General features: G+C 41.7%; 1 protein-coding gene across 1 annotated transcript in view; it reads right to left on the bottom strand.

Annotated features, from left to right (window-relative positions):
- Nucleotides 1–22,344, bottom strand: part of robo4 (roundabout, axon guidance receptor, homolog 4 (Drosophila)) — a 25,305-nt gene extending 2,961 nt beyond the window's left edge. The window contains exons 1-15 of the mRNA XM_030745580.1: nucleotides 21,966–22,344; nucleotides 15,981–16,307; nucleotides 8,881–9,038; nucleotides 7,870–7,990; nucleotides 7,576–7,714; nucleotides 7,040–7,167; nucleotides 4,724–4,839; nucleotides 4,414–4,645; nucleotides 4,195–4,316; nucleotides 3,514–3,685; nucleotides 3,213–3,410; nucleotides 3,024–3,066; nucleotides 2,224–2,336; nucleotides 1,081–1,407; nucleotides 826–930 (exon numbers count right to left, since the gene is read on the bottom strand). Of these exons, the coding sequence (XP_030601440.1) occupies nucleotides 826–930; nucleotides 1,081–1,407; nucleotides 2,224–2,336; nucleotides 3,024–3,066; nucleotides 3,213–3,410; nucleotides 3,514–3,685; nucleotides 4,195–4,316; nucleotides 4,414–4,645; nucleotides 4,724–4,839; nucleotides 7,040–7,167; nucleotides 7,576–7,714; nucleotides 7,870–7,990; nucleotides 8,881–9,038; nucleotides 15,981–16,307; nucleotides 21,966–22,164 (2,500 nt within the window). The 5' untranslated portion in view covers nucleotides 22,165–22,344. The remainder of the gene's footprint in view (nucleotides 1–825; nucleotides 931–1,080; nucleotides 1,408–2,223; nucleotides 2,337–3,023; nucleotides 3,067–3,212; nucleotides 3,411–3,513; nucleotides 3,686–4,194; nucleotides 4,317–4,413; nucleotides 4,646–4,723; nucleotides 4,840–7,039; nucleotides 7,168–7,575; nucleotides 7,715–7,869; nucleotides 7,991–8,880; nucleotides 9,039–15,980; nucleotides 16,308–21,965) is intronic.
- Between the last annotated feature and the right edge of the window lie 1,325 nt (nucleotides 22,345–23,669).

Genomic DNA, 23,669 nt, shown 5'->3' with positions numbered 1-23,669 from the left:
AGAGAGAGAGACAGAGAGAGAGATAGAGAGGACAGACAGAGAGAGAGAGAGAAGAGAAGAGGCGAGAAGACAAGAGAGAGAGACAGATGTACGTTAAGAAGTTTTTGTACTGCAGTAAAAATCAGATCAGGGTAGCATGACAGATGTTTACTTTGATTACACAAACATTATGTGGGAGCAGGTACTGATAATAGGTATTGATTTGTAAATAAGTGGACCTCAATAACTTGAGCTTATTATCTAATATTATACTGCAGTATAATATTAGATAATATTATACTAATATTATACTGCAGTATATTTCTAACTAACCGGGCAGCTCATTGATAGAACACATTTTGGGGTCAACTTGAAAGAGAGACAAATGTGAAATGTAAAGGTGAGGTCAGAGGTCAGATGTGACATATTTGAAATCTTCATACAGTACTTTCTATATGTTGACAATACACAGCACACTTGTAAGGATCAGACTTTCTAACTTTTTAGGTTTTTTTTGTCCATTTTGGACCCATAAATCATTACGCTGACCTCAGAGATGTTGGTGGATGTAAGGGAAAATTTAAAGGCCTGTTAACATGAGCCCCTTCTACACCCCTACAAAGTTTCATCAGAATTCATTCAAAACTTTCCGGCATTGTGTTTACACACAGAATGACACGCACACATGCTACCAAAAACATAACCTCTTTGGTGGGGATAATAAGTCTCCAATAATTACTTATATTCCAGATTCTATAAGCATCGTTTTAAATCTCAAAGTGTGACTGCTGTACAAAACGTTTCTTAAGGTTTGTGGACAGTAATGAGTTGACAGATTTTCAGTACCGTGCTGGACGGCTGGTATGTGACTGAGTCTTTGTTTGTAGACACCGGACGGACAAGCCTGGTTTCTGGATGAGAGTATGGGGACACTGCTCACTGCATGCAGCTCTGTGGAGAAAACCAATGAGCCAAGCTGTGCTGATGGACGTTATTCAAGATTCTATGTTGATATACTGTAAAACAAGAGGGTGACTATGATGGGAATGGGAATCTGATGTGGAATTCACATCAGATTCCCTGCTATCCATTACTATTCACCTTGCTTGCTGTGGTTCTTTTCCCATGATTCCCTTAGCACACCCATCTTGGGCTGGGGCCGTATGGCCTGTTTCCATGGCAGAGCCTCTCTGCTAGTGATGGGCAAGGACTTGGAGGCAGGCTGAGTAAATATCTGGATAGTCTCAGCTCCTTCTTGGTGGGGCAAACCATGAGGCATTTTAGGGACACACCCCGGACTGTTGAAGGTCTTAAGACCGCTGCCCATCAGGTCCATATAAAAGGTGCCGTACACACCACAGCTATCGGTCACAAGAGGGACAGCTGAGTCCAGGCAGCTTCTGTCCTCCTTGGATGAGACCGGGAGGCCTAACAAAACAGAGATTCACAAAAACACACTGAATCATATCTTTGATAAGATTTGCTGTTCCCAAGTAGAACAAAAGGCTGCAGCAGAAATGACAAAATATTATATGGGTGTAAACTGTCCTAAGATCAAGGTCTGCATGTTTCACACAGCAGCAACCCCAGAATATCAGCTCAACAATTATACAAACACAGTTCCATGCATCCAGTTGGCAAATCTTTTATAAGGCGCACTAATCGAGCAGCTTTAGCCTGCATACCTGCTGCTGTGCATCTTACAGTGGTAGCATGTTCATGCTCCACCCTAGCACCTCTCTGCATGCTTTGTCTTTCTCAGTCACTTAATCACTACTGTCATTAATGCTGCTCTGTTCTGGGTCTTGCTGTTGCTGCTTTCCCTGCATGTCTACTCAAGCAACGCCCTGCCCTAATTCCAACGGAGTATTTCCAGCTGAGGGAGACTCTGTCCTGCTGTGTGCTGCATGTGAGACGGCACAGTTTCACACAATGTCCCAGCCTAATTCTCCTGAGTGTGAAAACAGCTTATGTCTGTCAACAGAATCGTTGCTGTTACTTGATTTTTTTCTTTTCCTTTCCTGGACAGGTCACAGCTAAGTGGTTGATTCTGAGAGGTTACTATGAACCCATAAATCCATTCAGGCCTTATGCAGGATAACAGTTTGAGGTGCTCAAAGAACCTGTGACAGACGTATCATCATCAGGATGGACTAGGTCAAGTATCACCGCTCACTCGGTCAGAATTATTGTAATTTTTTAAATAATTCTTCATAAGTCTACTATTTTGCAGTCAGTACTCACTGCTGCCTCGTATGCCTGGGTGATTCTGGCCTTGGGCCCATAAGTCCTGGTACTTCTGGTTGAAAGAAGGTCTCCAGCCTCCAGAGATCCACGGTGAATCTGGAGCTGCCATCCTGGAGAGGAGGAAATGTATACTGAAAAATACATACTGCTCAAAAAATGAACACTTGAAGCATTTTTAACTTTGACTTTTTTTGGGTGATTTTGAATGGAGCCATGAAGGAGTCAACAAATTACACAATGTACGCCGGTAAAGCTTTTCAATTTGAATATTTCACTCATTAAGATCCAATCTGTGATTTAAGTGTTCCCTTTATTTTCTGAGCGGTTTATTTTAGGCTCTTTGAAAAAGGTCTGCCTGAAGTCCTTCTTTCTGATGGAAACATAAAACACTTTTGTCTTCAAAATCACTAAAATCCTTCGACAAAAACGATCCGTTGACCACACAGAACAATGCAGCCAGTGGACTGTCATCGAGGTTGGTCGGTTTCTGTTGGTGTGTGTTGGTGTTTTGAAGGGTTAGTTCACACAATAACAGACCACAAACTAATGTGTGTCTGTCACAGGTGTGTGCTGCCTCTGAAGAGCACACACAGATTTAGGAAAGTGCTGTTAGAGGCAAAGGGAAGATATTCACTCCTTCACTCTGCTTAAACTATCATTCAAAGTGGGTCGTAAACATTTGAGCCACTCATTGAATTTCTATAAAGCTGATTCCTCTACACTTTTAGTGGTTTCAGTTCATTCCTATCACTTTATTGTCACTACATTATAGAATATACATGTTCTTTCCATTTTACCTGTGCTTTATAATGAGATCTTCACTGGCTAGTCTTCTCAATCCTACAAATAGAGAAACATATCAACAAAAAATTCAGGTGATTTTTTTTTTTTGTTCCTTTGACTTAATCACAGTCCTGAGGGTGTATGTGAGATTCAGCTTGATCTTTTCAGCATGGTGAACATTAAAGCTGTCTGTATGTTCACACCTTTAGCCGCACTATGTCTTGATATCAACTGGCTGGTCCTGCTGTGGCGTCTGAAGAGGCAAACAGCTGCAACCATCAGAACACACCACAAGATGGCGCCAATGCTACCGATCAGCACAGGGTCCTGAAGGAAGGCCAGGATGGGAGACGAATGCCGCACTTGGCTGTCTGACTCGAGGAGTCCGTCTAACTGTGGGTCTGAGAAGCAGAGCGGAAACACAGTGAAGTTATATCCCAAACTGAGAACACACATTTTATCTGTCCTCATACAGAAATAAACAGTGAACAGCTGTTTGCTCACTGATGACAAATCCGTGAGGGTCACTCCGTCTTCCTACTCCAGCTCCATTGACTGCTGCTATGGTGACCCAGTACTGTTTCCCCCGTTTGAGGCTAGCGATATGAAGGCTGTGTTGGCTACTATCCACCGTCCAGTTTTGGTACTGCTGCTGCTCGGGCTCCACACACCACACCTGGAGAAACAGTTTGCATCTTTAATAGTGTGATTGATGCTCGTACAAAGTTTCAGTCATCGGACAGTTAAACAGCACATATTTGATGTCTGTTTGCCACTGCAAGTCAGTGCACCAGTATATTAAACTGTATTTAAGCCTCGGCTTAAGAGAATCAACTTATAACAGTGCTCTTCTTTCTTATTGTGAAAATGTCGAGTCAAGTGAGGGACATGAAAACTCAAATGTAGAATCAGAAGTCAGCTGTGATTAAAAAATAAAACAATTGTTTTGCTGACTTTGTCCAAAATAAGGTTTAAAAAGCTTTTCTTCCACTCTGCCTCAGAACCTTAGTGCAACATGATTGGTTAATGTTTCCTGTTCCACTTCCTGGTCATTAATTCTTCTATATATTTGTATGCAGGACTCTAAGAGTGCTATGTGCCCCTCTTAAAATGTTTCTGTTATTATTCATGCCATTCTATAAGGAGTTATGTGAGGCCAGCACAGAGCTGTGCTACTGTGACTACCTGGTATCCCTGTAGGATCCCATTGTGGGTTCCACGAGGAGGAGGCTCCCAGCTCAGATGGACGGTGTTATTCTGCTCATGGTTGACTGTAACTGACACAGCCAGAGGAGAGGCACTGGGCACTGTAAAAAGAGCAGCTATTATTACCTGTAAATCACAACAAATATGTTCACATCACAAAGATGAACAAAAATACTTCTAAATCAAAGCCTTCCTCACCTGTCTCAGGAACTCTGAGGTGCTGGGTGTTGCTCTCTCTCCCATATAAGCCGCTGCCATAAGGCCGAACTTTGAACTCATACTTGTATCCTCTCTTTAAGGGGCCCACCTGAGCCTGGAAGCTGGGGAACGTCACCTTCTTTGTTGCCCAGTCTGAGCTGGCAGTCAGCAGGGAGCGATAGAGAACCTCAAAGCCATCGAGGTAATGTAGCTGCAGTGGGAGGGACTGGAGCTGGGCAGAGAGAAAATACCACACACATGTCACGCCCCTGCATTCTCTCGGAAACACCGTGAACCAGCTTCCTCTTACCTTCCACTGTACCAAGGAGATGTTAGAATCAGGAGCCACGATGGTGACGTTCTCCAGAGCCACACGCAGGGCTGACAGCTCTCTGTGGAGGTCTTTCTGCTCAGTGCTGGCAGCCTCTGGAAGCACAAATGCTTTAATGCTTTCAAGGAATGCATTTACTAAAGTTGCATACATCACATATTAATAATAATTAGATCACTTTCTGTATCATCCATAGCTGATTGCAGCAGTGTGTGAGGACGTCTGTGTTCCTGGTTCCTGTGCAGCTCCTCTAAACCAGTCAGTGAAAATTCTACTAGTCAACATGACCTTCTTCCATCTTCTATGCAACAGTATGTTGGAGCAGCAGCTTGCCTACAGCTGAGAGGAAGAGGATAGACAAGCTCATCAGGAAAGCCAGCTCTGTCCTAGGATGTCCTCTCGACTCAGTGCAGGTGGTGGGAGACAGAAGGACTCTGACCAAAATAACATCACTGATGGACAAGGTCTCCCATCCCATGCATGAAGCTGTTGCCGAGCTGGAGAGCTCCTTCAGTGACAGACTGCTGCATCCTAAATGCACAAAGGAGCGTTACCGCAGATCCTTCCTCCCAGCAGCTGTAAGACTTTATAACCATCACTGCTCCCAACAAAAACCACAATAACCTACACAATGTAGGATAATATATAATATACTGTAAATAGTCCGGCCTGTTAAGGTTCAACACACAGGCACATCATGTACATTGTATATAGTGTTATTATTAGTATTATTAAGGTTAATCTTGTTTGTTGATTTTATATATATATATATATATATATATATATATATATATATATATATATATATATATATATATATATATATATATATATATATATATATATATATATATATATTCTCATTAGTGTAAATTATTATATTTATATTTATAATAACTGCGGCTGCTGTTACACCCAAATTTCCCCTCTGTGGGACAATAAAGGCTGTTTCTTCTTCTTCTTCTAGAGTCATCCTTTCATGGCTGATGGTTTCTTTTACTTCACAGGTCACTGGAGCACAGCCTGCCGCTGCCTCTGTACTGCAAGCTTTCTTTGAACACGAACACGCTCCACTGACTAAAGAAAGAACCTAAACTGTAAATAACAGCGAGATTGCGACGTTTGAGGTAAAGACGGCTTCAGAAAGTCTTTGGACTTCAAATCTCTCAAACTCTACTGAAGGGATAAATCTCATTCTTCAGCCTCATTTGGTGATTTGATGATGGCGGTGGCGAGCGCTAACACATCACTGCTAAACCTCCCACAGCTGTTCAGGTGGGCTGAGACTTGGCAATTGTGAAGACCACAGCATATGATTCACATCATTTTCATCCTCACCAAACCGTTCAGTGAGCCCTCATGCCCCAAACCACCCCCGAAAATCCCCACCACAGCTTAACAGAATCACTGGATCCCCTCACTGTAGAAGTCAAGATTTTTTTCATTAATTTTCCTCAAAGCTATGAGTAATAGTAGGTGCACTGGGCAGTGCAAAGAAGATTACATGTGTTTCATGGAGAGGTGCATTACAGAGATATATATATAACACTATAATGTTACAGCTGCAGAGCGCTCACAGCATGAGTTTGTGAGGTAAATATCTACAAATGTAATATGGATAAGCATATATTTTCAAGCCACTTCAGTATCTTACCTGCAAGTGAGCACATCATAATGTTTGAAGCTGATGTGAGGTATTCAGATTTTTGCATTTACAATATATTTCCTTTACGCACAAAATCTGCAAATGTGTTTTTTTCCTCAGATTTCACCACACTGAAAATTCAAACAGCAGCAGTGTGACAACAGGTCCTCCATGACAAAAGAACACACAGTAGGTTTAAATTACTAGTTGTTTGTCATGGAGAACGCCAACACCAGTTCCAAAAACTCTGCTGCAACTCATTCAAATGCAAATGTATGCAGCAAAACACACCCACATCTTATAAGAGGGAGCAGCTGTGGTGCACGTATGAAGTTCCTGCTATTCTTCAGCTACTTACCGACCTAATCAGCTCATTTATTAGCAAGAGCTTTTTTACCATCACCTCTGTGTTTGCATGCTGTGTGTCTGGTACCAGTTTGTTGTTATCAAAGACTTACAGCAGATTCACTGGTCTCTCTGTAACACGGAGACGTTTGCTGTAAAACAAAAACGTCCCTCTGTGGAGGAAGTACTCATTGACTCCACGCAGAGTAAGTGCAGAACACTGTGAGGCAGGAATCATCAAGTGATTTTGAGCTGCATGAAACACACTGGCCCAGATATATCACAGCATCTTCGTGTAATCTCACCTTCAACTAGTAGCTGTGCACTGGCACTGACCACACCCACATCATTGACAGCAGTGCAGGTGTACTTCCCAGCATCCAGGGCTGTCACATAATGGATCTGGAGAGTCTGGTCTGGGTTTACAATATACCTGCGCACACATATCGAGCAGATCTGAATTTTAATGTCCTCCTTATCTCGTCTGAAAAAGTCAGTATTTAGATTTAGCAGTCACTTAACTGGTTTCATTTACAAGTTTCATTTACAATATCAGGAAAGTAATTAGCACTGAAGAAGCATATTGACAGCTTGATTTGGGGAAAGTTTAAGAATAATGTGCTCTTTCTAATTTTGCAATATAAACACTGCTCTGAAGTTAATTGTTTTTGTTGTGTTTTTTATTTTTCTCTTATACAAAGAGCAACAATGAAACTAATGCTTCCCATAACCTGCATTGTTACAACACACTTAAAGCATGCAGAGATCCCATTAATGAACGCTGATCAGGTATAGAGTGCACCTTATGAATGGAGTTTGTGTGCATTGTGTAACAAAGTACCTGCCGTTGGGCAGCGGCCCCTGCTCTCTGCTCCAGACCACAGCAGGTGGAGGGTCACCTTTAGCTTGGCAGTAAAACTGGGCAGACTCTCCCATTCTTACTGACATGTTTTGTGGCTTCAGCAGCAGTACAGGTTTGGCTGCAGTACAACAGAAGAGAAACTCACAGCTGTGCTTTGTATGTGTGAGTGTTTTGTTTACAGAAGGCAGACTTGCACAGGGTAGTTTTACAGAGGCTAATCCTGAGATTGTATCACAAACTAGTGAAACTAGCGATGAGCGGTTACTGTCTCACCCAGCACAGAGAGCCGAGCCGCCCTGCTCTCCCTCACACCCACAGTGTTGCTGGCCACACACACATAAGCCCCAGAGTGATTCTTCTCCGCAGGAGCGATGATCAGCTTTCCACTCAGCTCCTGTAGCAGAAACACAACGCGGACAGGAGGTGGAAATCACATGATAGATCGGTAGATCGATCGATCGGTTGGTAGGTAGGTCATTTTGTCATAGACTCTTTTTGTGATCAGAAGTCAGTCCCTGCTGGAAAATAAAGCATGCAGGTTTAAAGCACTTACACATTAGCTTCACATTCAGACCTTCAAGTTACATTGATTTTTATATATGGAGTCTATGGTTTTCACTATACTATCGTTATCAAGGTATACTGACCTGCTTTTTCACAAACCACAGCCCATTAGTCCCTCCCTTCTTAAATATCTTTAAATCTGAATTATTCCCTGGTTTATTATACAGTGTTTGAATAAAAGGTGATTAGTAGTGAATGAATTCTGTGCTCTTAACTATGCAAACAGTGTGACTTAAATATCTATGCATTTACCTCCTGCTGCTGGCTTTATATTACGTCTGCATCTATATGGCTGATTTCAGAGCCAGTGTTCCTCATTTTATCCCTATTTAACCTCTTGAATGCTACTGTCATGATATAATGTAATAATTTTGTCAATTCAATGACAACTTCTAGTGCACAAGGTAACAAGTGAGCAGACACTGACCTCTAAGAGCAGGCTGCTGTGGTTGTTTTGAGATTCACCAATTTGCATCTAGCTATGCCCACCAGTTTTTCCTGCCTACCCCAAAACTGGCCCTGAAAGAGGTCCTGCAGGGATCAATTAAAGGGTTGGAACATGTACAAAGAGTGCGGCACACTCAAAAACTTGTAAGTTCATAAGATGGAAAATTAGATATCAATCTTGTGCTTGAGCTTGTTGACAATAAAAAAAGCTCATTTCAAACATTCACACAGGCTGTATGGCTGTAAGGGGTTCATTAGAGGCAGGCAGCTCACAGTGTAGTGATGGTCAGCGCTGTTGATGGGCAGTCCGTCCTTCTTCCAGACAACATTAGGCTCCGGGTGTCCCATTGGGGGGCTGCAGTTTAACACAGCCACCTCCCCCTCTGCCACCTCCACATCACTGGGCTGCACACTGAACTCCTCCTGCAACACTGCAACAACACAGGGTCCAAGGTGAGCTTACCTGGGTCCTACAAGATCAGGAGCTATGAATTCACTGAACCGTCAACATTTCTATTCAGGCACCCGTCCAATCCTCAACTCACCCCACCCATCAACTGTGGGCTTTAATCGGTGACCTTTTACTCTGGATAAGATGATTACATTCACTTACAATCAGACACTGGTGGAAAAACTGGGAACAACCAACACACATGACCATCCTCTGCATGATCAAATATCCTCTTCCCTCTAATTACCTTTTTAGTTCATAATAAACTATGTTTGCATCAGGCTGACATAACTGACGATATACAAACTGATGGACAATTTTTAAAATGACCAACAGTTTTAAAATTATTTTATTAATACATTTTGATTATTTTAACAATTTCAAAACAAAATTATTTAGAGAATTATTGAGAGAACTTTGATTAGCCTGTTCATTTAATCGGACACTTCCACCACCTGACATTTTGAGGTTTTAGATGAAAACATGAAGGAATATCATATCTGTTATCTGAATATACTGAAAATGTATTCAAATGAAAAATGTTTTACAGAATAAACTCCTACAAACATAAACGATGCACTAAAAAACATGCACGTCACATTCATGACCCGCTGAGAACTGCCAAGGGGGTCATTTTTACTCCCCATAGAAATCAGTGTAACTGCAGCTCAAAAATTACAGCACGCCTGGTTGGACAGAAACTTTGTGTCACACATTTTGATATGAAGGCTGATATGTCTTGTGCCTGATGGATGTATATATAGAGGACTGGAGTTGGATGGGGAGTTATTGCAGGACTGAATGGCTCAGGGAGTGATACTGAACCAGGGCTGATCAGGGTGTTTGGGAATGTTGGCAGTTCTCGTGCTCATATTGTGGGCTCTATTATCTTGAAGTGGTGCTATATAAATCAAGCTGAGATGAATTTAAATCAAGTGAATTGAATTAAAGCAACAAGCCAAAAACAAGCAGCAGCAGCTGCTGCGTGTGAGCCTCACTGAGTAAACAGCCAGTTCTGAGGTGAATTAGCATCACTGTTTGACTCCAGCAAACACTCAGTCACCGTAACCACGCACATCTTCATCAGCTCTCTGTACGGGTGTGTGTCTGTGTTCACTGTCCCACCCCCCGTCCTCTGAAAGGACCTAAGGTTTCAACTTTTATTAATACTGAAATTGTTGGGGGGTTTTTAGAAAACAATTTTTAAGCTCAACTTAAAACAATTTTTTAAGATGGGTGCATTCAGGGGTGATTTATTCAACTGCAAACATTTTAACTTCTCAGCACCCCAACAAGAACCAAGAATCAGTGTTTAAAAGCATTTACATGTTCAAAGATGTGGTTCCTTCTGTGAGTTGAGATGAGCTCCAGGTGCTCGGAAGAATGAAATAAAAAGTTCAACTAAATATTTTTATGTCTGGAGGGATCTTTTGTGTTCAAATTACAGCTTCTAACATGAAGTTAAGCAGCAAATTCTTTTCAAAAGGATCCAAAGAATGGAATAGAATAGAAAAACTGATCTGGTACCTGAGCAATTCACATTATTTCAAATTCATAATCATATTGTGATGTGGCCGTTGAATACTGTATTACACAGACAGTGGTTTTATTAAACAGTGTCAGTAAACTTACTGTCCATTCACTGATTTAGCAGCTGAGCATGAAAATCTCACTGCTAAAGCACTTCATTTAGGTTAAACTGAGCTGGAGGTAAGACTAGGTACCATAGAACAGAAGACAGGAAGTGTATTTTGATTGGTTCAGTAGAGAAACTTTGTGCTAAATAATAAATAGTTAGGTTCCATTTTCAGTGGGAAGCTGACTTGCAGCATTAGTGTTTCAGTTAGTCCAGCAGCACAAAGTCTAACCAGGACACTGGATTGTATGCAGAACTGTTCTGGAACTGGATCTTTTGTATAAATGCAGACTCATGTTCAGCTGCTGTGATGGCTAAATTTAACGAATTATTCGATTTCTCCTGTGTATAAACTGAGGTTCTAATGCTTTACCTCATCTCTGTTACTTTGGATATTTTACTCATACTCAAACCTGCTTATTTCCAGCTTCAGAATTTTATAAGCTCGGGTCCTCTGCCAGAGGCCTGGGAGCTTGAGGGTCCTGTGCAGTATCTCAGCTCTTCCTAGGATTGCGCTCTTCTGGACAGAGATCTCGGTTGTCGTTCATGGATTCTGCTGGAGCCACTCAGCCAGTTTGGGGGTCACTGCCCGAGTGTTCCAATGACCACGGGGACCACTGTTGCCTTCCCTTCCACATCTTCTCTAGCTCTTCTCTCAACCCTTCTCGTGTTCCTTCTTCCTGATGTTGCCATCACCTGGGATTGGTACATCTATCACTACAACTTTCTTCCTCTGCTTGTCCACCACTACTGTGTCTGGTTGGTTAGCCAACACACGTTTGTCCATTTGTATCTGGAGGTCCCACAAAATCTTAGCTCGGTCATTCCCAACCACCTTTGGGGGCATATCCCATTTTGACCTTTGAACATCCAGGCCATACTCAGTACAGATGTGCCTGTATAACATGCCAGTCACTTGATTATGGTGTTCCATGTCTGTTGGGGTGGCTGTAGCTCAGTAGGTAGAGCAGGTCACCTACTGATCGGAAGGTCAGGGGTTCGATTCCTGGCTACTCCAGGCTACATGCCAATGTATCCTTGGGCAAGATACTTAACCCCAAGTTGCTCTCCGACCGTTCCGTCGGAGTGTGAATGTTATATAATTAAAAAAGCACTTAGCTTAGTTAATATGGAAATGCTTGTATGAATGGGTGTGCATGGGTAAATGTAAAAAACGTGTTGTATAAGCGCTTTGAGTGCTCTGACTGAGTAGAAAAGCGCTATATAAGAACTAGTCCATTTACTCTGCCTGCTAGCATCTTGCACCCTGCTGTTATGTGCTGGATTGTCTCAGGGGCATTGCTAAATGGCCTGCACCCGGGATCTTGCCTTGTGTGGTAGACCCCAGCCTCTATCGATCTTGTGCTTAGAGCTTGTTCTTATGCTGCCATGATTAGTGCCTCTGTGCTATCATTGGTAGGATTTTTCACTATCATCCACTTCTTCTATCTGTGGTGGTACATGCCGTGCAGGGACCTGTCCTTCCATGATGACTCTTGGACTTGTTCTTCTTCCTTTTCAGGTTTTCTGCTATCTGAGGTATTCACTAGGCACATACGGGATGGCTGCGGCTCAGGAGGTAGAGCAGGTTACCTACTAATCGGAAGGTTGGTGGTTCGATTCCTGGCTGCTACGAGCCAAAGTATCCTTGGGCAAAATACTGAACCCCAAGTTGCTCTCTGATGCAAGCGTTGGAGTATGAATGTTAGACAGAAAGCACTTAGCTTAGTTTCATATGGAAGTGTGTGCGTGAATGGGTGAATGTGTTGTATAAGCGCTTTGAGTGCTCAGATAGAGTAGAAAAGCACTATATAAGAACTAGTCCATTTACCATGATCAGCTGTGGCCATCTTTCTGATGTACTCATGGATCTTTGTTGTTTCATCCTAGATAGTGGTTCTGACACTCACTAGCCCTCAGTCTTCTTACTTCCACTTAGCATACAGTCTCAGTGTGCTTGATTTAGGGTGAAACCCTCCATTCCTGGTAAGGAGCTTTCATGTCTTAATGTCAGTGCCTTATATTTCTCCCTTTGGCCAGCTTATTTTCCCAGCAGGGTACCTGATGACTGGCAGGGCGTGGGTGCTAATTGCCTGGATCTTCTTTCCATTCAGCTGTAGGTAGTTGGCAGTTGCAGCTTTCCTAGCAGCCACTTCATGGTTCGAATTTGTCTGGTACTGATACCTATGATGCAATGTTGCCTTCTGGTAGTGCAATCCCCTCAGTTCTGACTACCTTTCCTCTCTTTATTACCATCCGACTATACTTCTCCAGTCTGAATTACATTCTCATGTCATTGCTGTAGATCCTAGTGGTGTCGATCAGTGAATCAATGTCTTGTTCACTCTAGGCTATCATATAGCTTGATGTCATCCATGTTCCCATGTGGTTCTCCTCAGGTGTGGAGAGCTTGTTGTATTTCTTAGGCACCTTGTCTCTTCATCATTCCTTTGTGCAGCTCTGATTGTTGGCTAACTTCCCTCTGTGTTGCCTTAATCACAGCCTCTAATCTTTTTTTCTCCTTGGAGGGTACTGCTCCTTGTGTCTGTCATTCATCTTATAGCCAAGCATCTCAAGGACCACTGTTGCTGTGCTATAGATCAGCTTTCAGCTATGTTTGCAGTAGGGATTATCCATAGTGCTGCATTCATATCTTTTAGTAGACTTTCAGAGGCTATTCACGTAGTCTTGGTAATGGCCACAGAGGGTCCAGGTTTCCAGCTTAGCCATGATCTTCTCTTTCAGGTCAGCTGCTCTGGCATTCAAAGTCCCAGATGCTGATGCATATTTGGTGCAGGAAGAAATGTTAAAAGCAGGATATTTGGTAGCAGAAAGTGCTTGAAAGTATATAACTAAACAAGCAAATAAAGAACAAACCCACAAAGAAATCACGACATCCCCTTTTGGTGGAAAAATGCACCACATTATATGACAGTGTGTGGCACTTGGTTGTTGACCAACAGGTGAACGCTGTGGGGGTGACGGTGGCGAAAGACAGACAGCGATATTGATAGAGAGTTTTGAAATCTGAGAGATTCATAACATTTAGCATGTTTGGAGTGTACAGTTAGTGTGTTGTGTAGACATAAATAAGGCAGATGCAAACCAAACCAAAACAAACAAACAAACAAAAACAAAACAACAAAGGCAGATTCAAAAGTAAATGCTGTCTCCAGGTGGACAACAGGAGGAGTGACACACCTGGAAGTGTCAGGCCTGTCATGTGACCGTCTGTCCTGTGGTAGACAGGAACTGTTTTCTTGAGTGGCATAAATAATTTGTGTGGCATCTTATTGTGACTCGTGATTGTTTTGTAAATAATAGTCCAAAAAAACTGAGTCATTGGCTGCATTTTAATATAAATAGTTAGTATACAACTTTATTGTCTGCTAAAGTTGTAAGGTAAGGTTTTGAAATTTACAATTTATATTTGTATTTTAAGTTATTTAAATTGTTTAGTAAACATGTTTGTGGTTTTCAATGGAAATCTGACTTTTTTCTACATGGAATTTATGTTTTTTTGTGTGATTTTAGGTCCAATGTGTTAAAGTGCTGCTCAAAAGTTCGGAGTGTGTCCAAACTTTTGGCTGGTACTGTATGTTAAAATGAAAGAAAATAACTGTACAGTCACACAGCGTCATGGAGACCCTAAAGTCCTGTGGACATTCATTGTTCCAGTAAGATGATAGAAAACCCTGAAGCATGATAAGAACAGCAAGCAGTTCACTTGATATGAATGTACTTAGGTATGTACTTAGATTACTAATGTAATCAGTGGTGACAAAACAAAAGAATATGAATCCCTCAACATTCTATAATCACTACCAGAAAATTCTACAATGTATTTATCAAGAAATAAAAGGGTCATTTTTGGGCAGGGTGGGAGTAACCTCACAGTAATTCAAGTTGAATCAAATTACATTCATATTCAAGGTATTATTATTACCAATAATCATGGGAACTTAGAAAAAAAGTTAGTGAACAGTTTTTTTTTTCAACTAAGCAAAATGTGTGTAAATTTGCTATTTTTACCCTTTTGTTCATCAGAATAATCAAAACACCAAACTTAATTTTTCCTCTCTGACCTCTGAATGAATGTTTGTGCCAAATTTGAGAAAAATCCACTGAACAGTTTATGTCAAACTTAAGCCATTTTTAATATGAGCATCCACCACTATAACAGCATGTATACGGTGGGAGAAATAACTATTTGATCTCCTGCTAAATTTGTAGGTTTGCTTACTTACAAAGAAATGAATATTTTTATCTATTTTTAATAGTAGTTTCATTTTAATGGAGAGAGACAGAATATCATGACATGTAAATTATAACCTGATTTGTGAGTCATTGAGTGAAATAAGTATTATCCCATATAATCCAGTCAGAATTCTGGCTCCCACAGATTGGCTGTGTTTCCATGTGGTACACAGATTATAATCAATCAATTACAGATACTCCTGATCTCAACTTGTTATGTGTATAAAAGACACCTGTCCACAAAATCTTCCATTCCAACCTCTCCACCATGGACAAGGCCAAACAGCTGTCAGAGGATGCCAGATTGTAGACCTGCACAAAGTTGGAATGGGCTACAAAACCATCAGCGAGCAGCTTGGTGAGAAAGTGACAGTTATAGGTGTGATTTTTCAGAATGGAAGAAATATAAAATGACCAATGATCGTACTCAGTCTGGAGCTCCATCTCCATGCAAGATCCTACCTGACTGGAGGCGGAGACTGATCATGAGAAAGGAAACCAAAACTTAAAGGGAGGAGCTTGTTAATGATCTGAAGGCAGTTGGGACCACAGCCACCAAGAACATGACTGGTAACACACTACGCTGTAATGGATTTAAATCAAGGTCCCCCTGCTCAAGAAGACACAAGCGCAGGCCCGTCTTCAGTTGGCCAGTGAACATCTAAATGATTCAGAGAAGGTCTGGGAGAAATTGTTGTGGTCAGACAAAAACAGAATGGAAATCTTCGACCCGCCGTGTTTGAAGGAAGAGAAATGACCCAAATAACAGAAATCTAAAGGATTTAAAGAGTTTTTGTAAAGTGGAGAGGCCCAGAAACAAGCATCCAACAAGGGTTCCTCCACCAAGTACTAAGTCGTGTTTTGCTTGGGGATTAAATACCTATTTCACTCAATGACATGCAAATTAATGTATAACTTTTATGTAATGTGCTTTTTCAGAATTTTTGGTTGATATTTTTCATTAAAATGAAACTACCATAAAAATTATCCTCTGTGATAAAGCAGCCTCCACACATGTCCCAGTCTCACCTGCGATAAACAGTGATGCATTACGGCTGGTGGCCTTCCCTGCACTGTTCTTGGCCACACAGGCATAGACACCCTCATGCGACTGCCCCCGCTTGCCCCCTCCCACGCTCAGGAAGAAGAGGCTCCCGTCTGATAAGACCAGCGGCTGCAAATGGCCATCTCTCTTTGCGGTCTCTAGGGGCTGACTGTTGTGCAGCCACTCGATCGTTGGCGTCGGGCTTCCGTTAGCGCGGCAGGAGAGGGTCGCAGGATTGCCAACTTTCACCACCACGTCAGAGGGATGGTGGACAATGTGGGGTGGAGTCTCTTCTGCACGAACCCTGGAACCTGAAGAAGACAAGGAGACAATCAGCTGAGCAGGATGCTGGCTGCCCTTGTTAGCCTTGATTTCCTTACTCTGTTTCTGTGTTTGACGACAGGTGATCTGATTTATGTAGAAATTATGATTACTATTTAAATAAGTGCTTATTTAAATAGTATACTTTCTTTTCTATACAATTCCCAACAGCAACCCTCACATCACCACCTCTGAGTTCACTTCAATAGCAAAACCCACAACAAACAAACTTGTGCCTTGCTACCAACAAACAATGTCTGTTTGCAGCCAGTCACAGTGGAATGCCATTGTTTGAGCTTCCCATGGAGCTGGATGACCAGAGACGTGATTTTCCTGTCAGCTTCCTGACAGGACAGGAAGTCAAGAGGTTCTCAGGAACATCAACTCCAACAAAAGCAGATGGGAACTCCCCCCATCAACAGGACATCCGCAACAGAACAAAAGACAACCTTCTAGACAAGATTTATCACTCACTTTTGAAAACTCAAGTCCATTAATACCAAAACTAACAATAATTATTCAAATCATCTTAGGTTAACAAGGTTTTGGAAGTTCCAGCACAGCACTATCTCATTTATGCTATAACTAACATAACTTGGACTCCAAATTGCGTGCTTTCAATGTAATTCATGTTTGAGGTGTTTAAAAAAAAAAAAAAAACAGGAAAATTAATCCACATCTAAACTGAATATACTCTTAATCTGAACAAATATTTTGGCAGTCTAAAATGGGAAGAGACAATCAACAAAACAGGGCTTGTGCCTCTTGAGCTGTTCTTTCATTTACTATAGCCGGAAATGCCTTCAAATTACAGCTAACAATAAGCTGTCTAACCTCATTGTCACTGCGTCCTTTCACATTCAGAGCAAAGAGAGGATGCGGCCAAAATACCAGCATGTCATGATCAAAATATTCTCAGCACAGTTCCAAAATGCTTTACTCCTAGGCGGCATGCTGCAGAGAAAACAGGGTGTGCTCCAAATGAACGGCACACAAACCTGCACACAAACAAGCTGGGGAACACATCGTGTGTCCCTTGGCAAAAGAATCAGAAACTGTGTGAGTTTGCTTATGAAACAAAACAAAACAAACAGTTCAGAGGGGTTTACCAAAAAATTAACTGGCGACAGATTAATTATTACTCAGACCATTTTGAAGAAAAAAAAATCCTAAATTGTCCTGTTAGTGACTTTATTGTCGTTCAGTCTTTTACAGTGGTTATCTGTGTAGTTTGCTACTTTTGTAAATGTGTATCAGACGTTTATAATATACTTGCCTTATCTAGCTCCATGAATCATCATGAAACAATCGTAAGTGGTAACATTTAGACCTGATCTGCTAGAATTCAATAAAGTGACTGGGCAGGTGAGTTAACTGTAACCCTGCAGGTCATGTGGTTCAGTGATGCTGTGGTGCTGAAGACAGAGTGCCACCCAGCAGCTGGAATGAGGCAGTGTGAAAACGTCTCACTCAAAAATCTCTTGAACTCTTTTTTGTCTTTTGGTTTCATGTCACAGTTAAAACACAGTTTCAGCTGAACTAACACCGGTTGTTTAGTTCACTTAAAGCAGGAAGAGTTCAAACACTCAGACTTACCAAACAGAAGAACTCCAAACACCGGCAAAAATATGTTCTCGAAATTATTTCTGCTCATCATTGAGAGCAGCGAAGTCAACACCCAGCGTCACTTTCCTCTTAGAATTAATTTAAAGCTAACCATACGCACCTCATTTTAACAAACTTATCATATTTTGTTTTGTTTAAGTTACAACAGCATTTCTTTCTTCTTTTTTTAAGGACCAATTAGATAACGACTGCTCCACAACGATCAGACCCTCACTTTCCCGGCCGCTGCAGGGGCTGGAAGGCGCAGCGAAATTTAGCTTCCTGATGGAGTGGTTTTCAAAATAAAAGGAATATATATTTCAAAGTTTACAAATAAATCATTGGATAAATAATAAAATGGAATCATTTATTTTTGTCCCATCACACTGCATTCCACTAATAAATGTACTTTAGTTTTATTCTTGCACTCGTTTGTTTTGAAGTTTGTGCCACCTGCTTTTAATTTGGAGTCAGAACAGCAAGCTTCCGGCTTTGTTTCCGCTTTCTTGACCATATAAAGATCTGCTGTGCATTCCGCAGTTTATGTGTAGACAGTGGCATGATGTAAAATATTATCTGGCAGTAATTAACCTGTGCCATCTGTATTTTGGTTACAGTAAGTTCGTTTTCCTGGTCTTGCATCGATTTCTTATCTGGGAAAAAGCAGCCAAATGTGTGCCGTTGTAGAAGATTACTGAAACAAAACGTGAATCACACAACGGTGTCATAAAGAACTGAGACCAACAAAGCTCGGTAGATTTTTGACAAACGAAAATATTAGAAGATATAAGCAATTATAAAACACGAGAAAGTGACAAATAAACAAATAACATTAAGGATGTACAGGGGTCGGACAATGAAACTGAAACACCTGTCATTTTAGTGTGGGAGGTTTCATGGCTAAATTGGACCAGCCTGGTGGCCAATCTTCATTAATTGCACCAGTAAGAGCAGAGTGTGAAGGTTCAATTAGCAGGGTAAGAGCACAGTTTTGCTCAAAATATTGCAATGCACACAACATTATGGGTGACATACCAGAGTTCAAAAGGGGACAAATTGTTGGTGCACGTCTTGCTGGCGCATCTGTGACCAAGACAGCAAGTCTTTGTGATGTATCAAGAGCCACGGTATCCAGGGTAATGTCAGCATACCACCAAGAAGGACGAACCACATCCAACAGGATTAACTGTGGACGCAAGAGGAAGCTGTCTGAAAGGGATGTTCGGTTGCTAACCCGGATTGTATCCAAAAAACATAAAACCACGGCTGCCCAAATCACGGCAGAATTAAATATGCACCTCAACTCTCCTGTTTCCACCAAAACTGTCCGTCGGGAGCTCCACAGGGTCAATATACACGGCTGGGCTGCTATAGCCAAACCTTTGGTCACTCGTGCCAATGCCAAACGTCGGTTTCAATGGTGCAAGGAGTGCAAATCTTGGGCTGTGGACAATGTGAAACATGTATTGTTCTCTGATGAGTCCACCTTTACTGTTTTCCCCACATCCGGGAGAGTTACGGTGTGGAGAAGCCCCAAAGGAGCGTACCACCCAGACTGTTGCATGCCCAGAGTGAAGCATGGGGGTGGATCAGTGATGGTTTGGGCTGCCATATCATGGCATCCCCTTGGCCCAATACTTGTGCTAGATGGGCGCGTCACTGCCAAGGACTACCAAACCATTCTGGAGGACCATGTGAATCCAATGGTTCAAAGATTGTATCCTGAAGGCGGTGCCGTGTATCAGGATGACAATGCACCAATACACACAGCAAGACTGGTGAAAGACTGGTTTGATGAACATGAAAGTGAAGTTGAACATCTCCCATGGCCTGCACAGTCACCAGATCTAAATATTATTGAGCCACTTTGGGGTGTTTTGGAGGAGCGAGTCAGGAAACGTTTTCCTCCACCAGCATCACGTCGTGACCTGACCACTATCCTGCAAGAAGAATGGCTTAAAATCCCTCTGACCACTGTGCAGGACTTGTATATGTCATTCCCAAGACGAATTGAAGCTGTATTGGCCGCAAAAGGAGGCCCTACAACATACTAATAAATTATTGTGGTCTAAAACCAGGTGTTTCAGTTTCATTGTCCAACCCCTGTAAATAGCATGTTTTTTATATCCTGTGTGTTTAAATTAACTATTTGATTCAGTGGAGAACGTCAGCCCTGCTATTGTGTTCTATGGAGTCAGGTTATCTCCCCTCACTTAAAAGCATAACTGACTCTGCTGATAAAAACACAATAAAGCAGAATAAAAGAGATAAATCACCTTATTTACTTAAGACCACTGTAAACTCTGTGCTTCATCACTGAACGCTGCTATAAATGAACAAGCAGAAATTTTGCCTTTAAATATTGTGTTTTAAGTTTAAAGAATATTTTGTGTCTAATCATAAGCTGCTGTCCATTCTCTGCTGTTTTTGAATATGTTTTTGTGTCATCCGTGCGATGAGGCCAGAAGTTTAGAGTCTGCATGTTTTTCTTTAACAATAGAAGGAAATTGTGCATCTGCTACTCATTCACTGTGTCCACTCTTTCAGCTGTAAGTGAGAGCTTTGTCTTGGGGTTCAGGCTCTTTCTAACAGTCAGTTTTGCTGTTTGTAGTTAATGAAAATCATCTTAAATGATTGAACTAAAAGTAAGTTTGATATTTTGCATAAAAATACTGTCATATAAGAAGAAGTTCTACTTTATCTTCTAAAGACAGGAAACAGTCCTGATGCTGAGTTACTTACAGGTTTCCACAGTGAGGGCAACTCTCAAATAAATGGACTACCCCTAGTTCATTCCTTCTAATGGCACACATAAATAAAGCATTGTGTAGTGAACTGTGCATTGTGAAGCTCAGAAAGGCCCGGGGCTAAGTGATGGATGTTTATATTGATCCAACAACTTGGGTTGGATGGCCTCGGCATCGGCCAGCTTTCAGCCTGCAACAAAGGCTTTCGAGGGGATGAAGGATGAGTCGCCCCTGCTAAAACACAACCCATGGGAATGGTGCTGGGACCGAGATGTGCTGAGGGAAGGGACCTCTTTCAGGCTGTAGACCAAAAAGGTCAGAAGAGGTGTTGGAAATGGGCAAAAGAGGGTGGGAAGGAATTATAAAAAGAAAGAATGTGTCAGCTGTAGTGAGGAATGCAATAAAAAGTGACTTCAGACTAAATTCCGAGTGTAATTCAAATGAGTTTTGTAAAGGAATTAACAATCAGTGTCAACATGAATGGCTGCTTTAAGTTGGTTTAAACAAAAATGTGTTGCTCTGTTTTTGGAGACTTAAGATAATAACTAAAGACTGAAGATGACAGCAAAATGTTGATCTTAATACACTTAATAGTCTGAACTACTATATATGTGACTTGCCTTTATTGTATACACCTTCTGTATGGACTTTTTCTCATTATGTGAGACTTGCTTTTTAATATAATTCTGTGCTGATTATGTGGTGTGATGTGTACAGTACACATGACAGAAAACGCTGTATTTGGGGACTGAGAGACAACACCTGTCAAACACACACACATGATGTATGCGCATACAGTCTATGGTGAAATAGGTTTTACGTGATACTAGCTTCACAACAGTTTTATTCAAGAAAAGTTAGAAGATACTTTGAGTGAGTCAAACCAACATTTCAAAGTGGCAACACAGTAAAAAAAAATCTGATAAATACAAGTTACATTATTTTATCTGCTCCTTTTCATCTCGTTTGTTTGTGGCAAAAAGTACTAACTCAGTACATTTGCAGATCTTGAGTTAAAGCAAAATAAACATTATTTAATAAAAGTGATGGTTCATTTTTGATTTTCAATACTTAGACTCTTTGTGACATCAGTTAAAAATGATGCAAAGGCAATGCCAGCCACACAGAAGACCTTTATCAATTTTAGAATAATTTTCTATGTCAACATAATTTAGTAGCAGATGCATTACATGCCAGCCTGTGAGGTGCTGTCATCTGCCTTCTCACTTAAAGGCTAAAGCTTCAGTTCTTCTGCAGCAGAGTGCAGCCTGTCAGCTGTGTGAGTTTCGCACTCACCTTTTCTGCGGTGTGGCTTGTTCCTGTGAGGTGTGTGATGGTGTCCCCCACTGTGACGAACACGCTCCTTGACCTGGGGCTTTGACCTCTTGTCCCGTCCTGGCTCTGCTGGAGCGATGTCGTGGCACTCGCACCTCTTGGAGTACTCTGCACAGGTGCAGAACCAGGACACCCAGAGGAGCCACACGCAGACATGCATCTTCACCCTACAAGTCCAGGATGCGATTCCCCGGCCCCTTACTGCAACTCAGCTGCATCAAGCATTCCCTCAGCCTACTCGCTACTGTGGCACACCACAAACATTCAACATGTGACCTGTCCTACACCCCACTTCTTATTTGGAGATTCTTTCTCCATATTCCTCAGCTCCTCTTCCCTCCCTTTTACTCGGGCTGCTCTCAGTCTATCCCTCCTCCTTGGTCCTTTTTTTTTCTCTGAGGGAGGAAGAAATCGGGGGTGGGGGGGTTGAGGTGGGGGCACAAACAATGATAAAAAACAAGTTTCAGACCTCATGCTGAGCACATAGTGAGGAGAAGGGGACCAAGGGGTACTGTCTTGTCCAACATCTGTGCCATTCATCTTGCAGGGGATAAAGAGCGAACAGAAAACAAGGCTCAGTGTAAGGGAGGAAGGAGGGCAAAGAAGGATGAAATAAGTGGGAGGTAACTGAGAGAGGCCTGTGTTCCCTAAGTCAGGTCAGTTTCATTAATCAAATGTCTACCTTGTGACTGATGGAATGTAGTGGAACAGGTTCTGAATATGGAGATCATCTCATACCCAGAATAACTGCACCTGTTTTACTCATTCTGAAGCTCAAAGGACTTTATAACTTTCACAAAATGTACAAGGACTGACAGAAAGTTACTTCATTTTGTCAGAACCTTTATCTGGACTGGGCAAAGGCACATTTCACATTTCATTTTGAGATCACATGGTCAGTTGTGAATTATCACACCAGAGAAATGCTGTATCTTTGGACAAACAATAGCTTCAAAAAAAGACAAACTGGGTACAAAGGCTCCTTTTTCTCTCACTGCTTTAATGTGAGAAACCCCCACCACCATCACCCCCAACCCCCACCATCATCACCAGCATACACTACCTACCCAACCTCCCACCAGTCAAGTAGCCAAGCAAATTTGTAGCTGCCTGTCTGCACAGTATGAGTCTCATACATCATCTTGGCTCGCCCACAAGAGGCAAACAAAAGTACCAAGTCAGCCTTGTCAGAATGTTCTGCTTGCAATTCAAACGCAGTCAGTTTGTCTGCTTTGAGTGGCCTCCCAGAGTGCACCAAGAATACACTGCTGATTTGATTTGCATTACATCAACCTGTAAACAAAAACAAATGGGCTTCCAAATGCACAAGTGAGGATAGGTAGCAGCTTCGGCCACTTCGCTTCGACAAATTGTAACTGAAGTTAGACTCGTTTGGTGTATTTATCTAATTTCCATTACAGTCCATTTGGTCTTCCTGATGTGTGTGCTAAATATTTTCATCTTAACATTAGCTCTAAAACAGCATCCAAAAAGCCAAACTGGATACATCAACTCTTTGGTGTAGGACAGTTTCAGTGCTTGGCCACTGTTCCTATATTTATCCATCCATCCATGGATGAATGGATATTTATAAAAATATATATATTGTATTAATTTTTAGTACAAACAAACAAACACAAAAAACAACAACTAAGAAGCAGTGTT

Source organism: Archocentrus centrarchus, chromosome 14 (assembly GCF_007364275.1).
Source record: "Archocentrus centrarchus isolate MPI-CPG fArcCen1 chromosome 14, fArcCen1, whole genome shotgun sequence".
Classification (NCBI taxonomy): Eukaryota; Metazoa; Chordata; class Actinopteri; order Cichliformes; family Cichlidae; genus Archocentrus; species Archocentrus centrarchus.
This window is presented reverse-complemented; position numbering and strand designations above follow the sequence as displayed.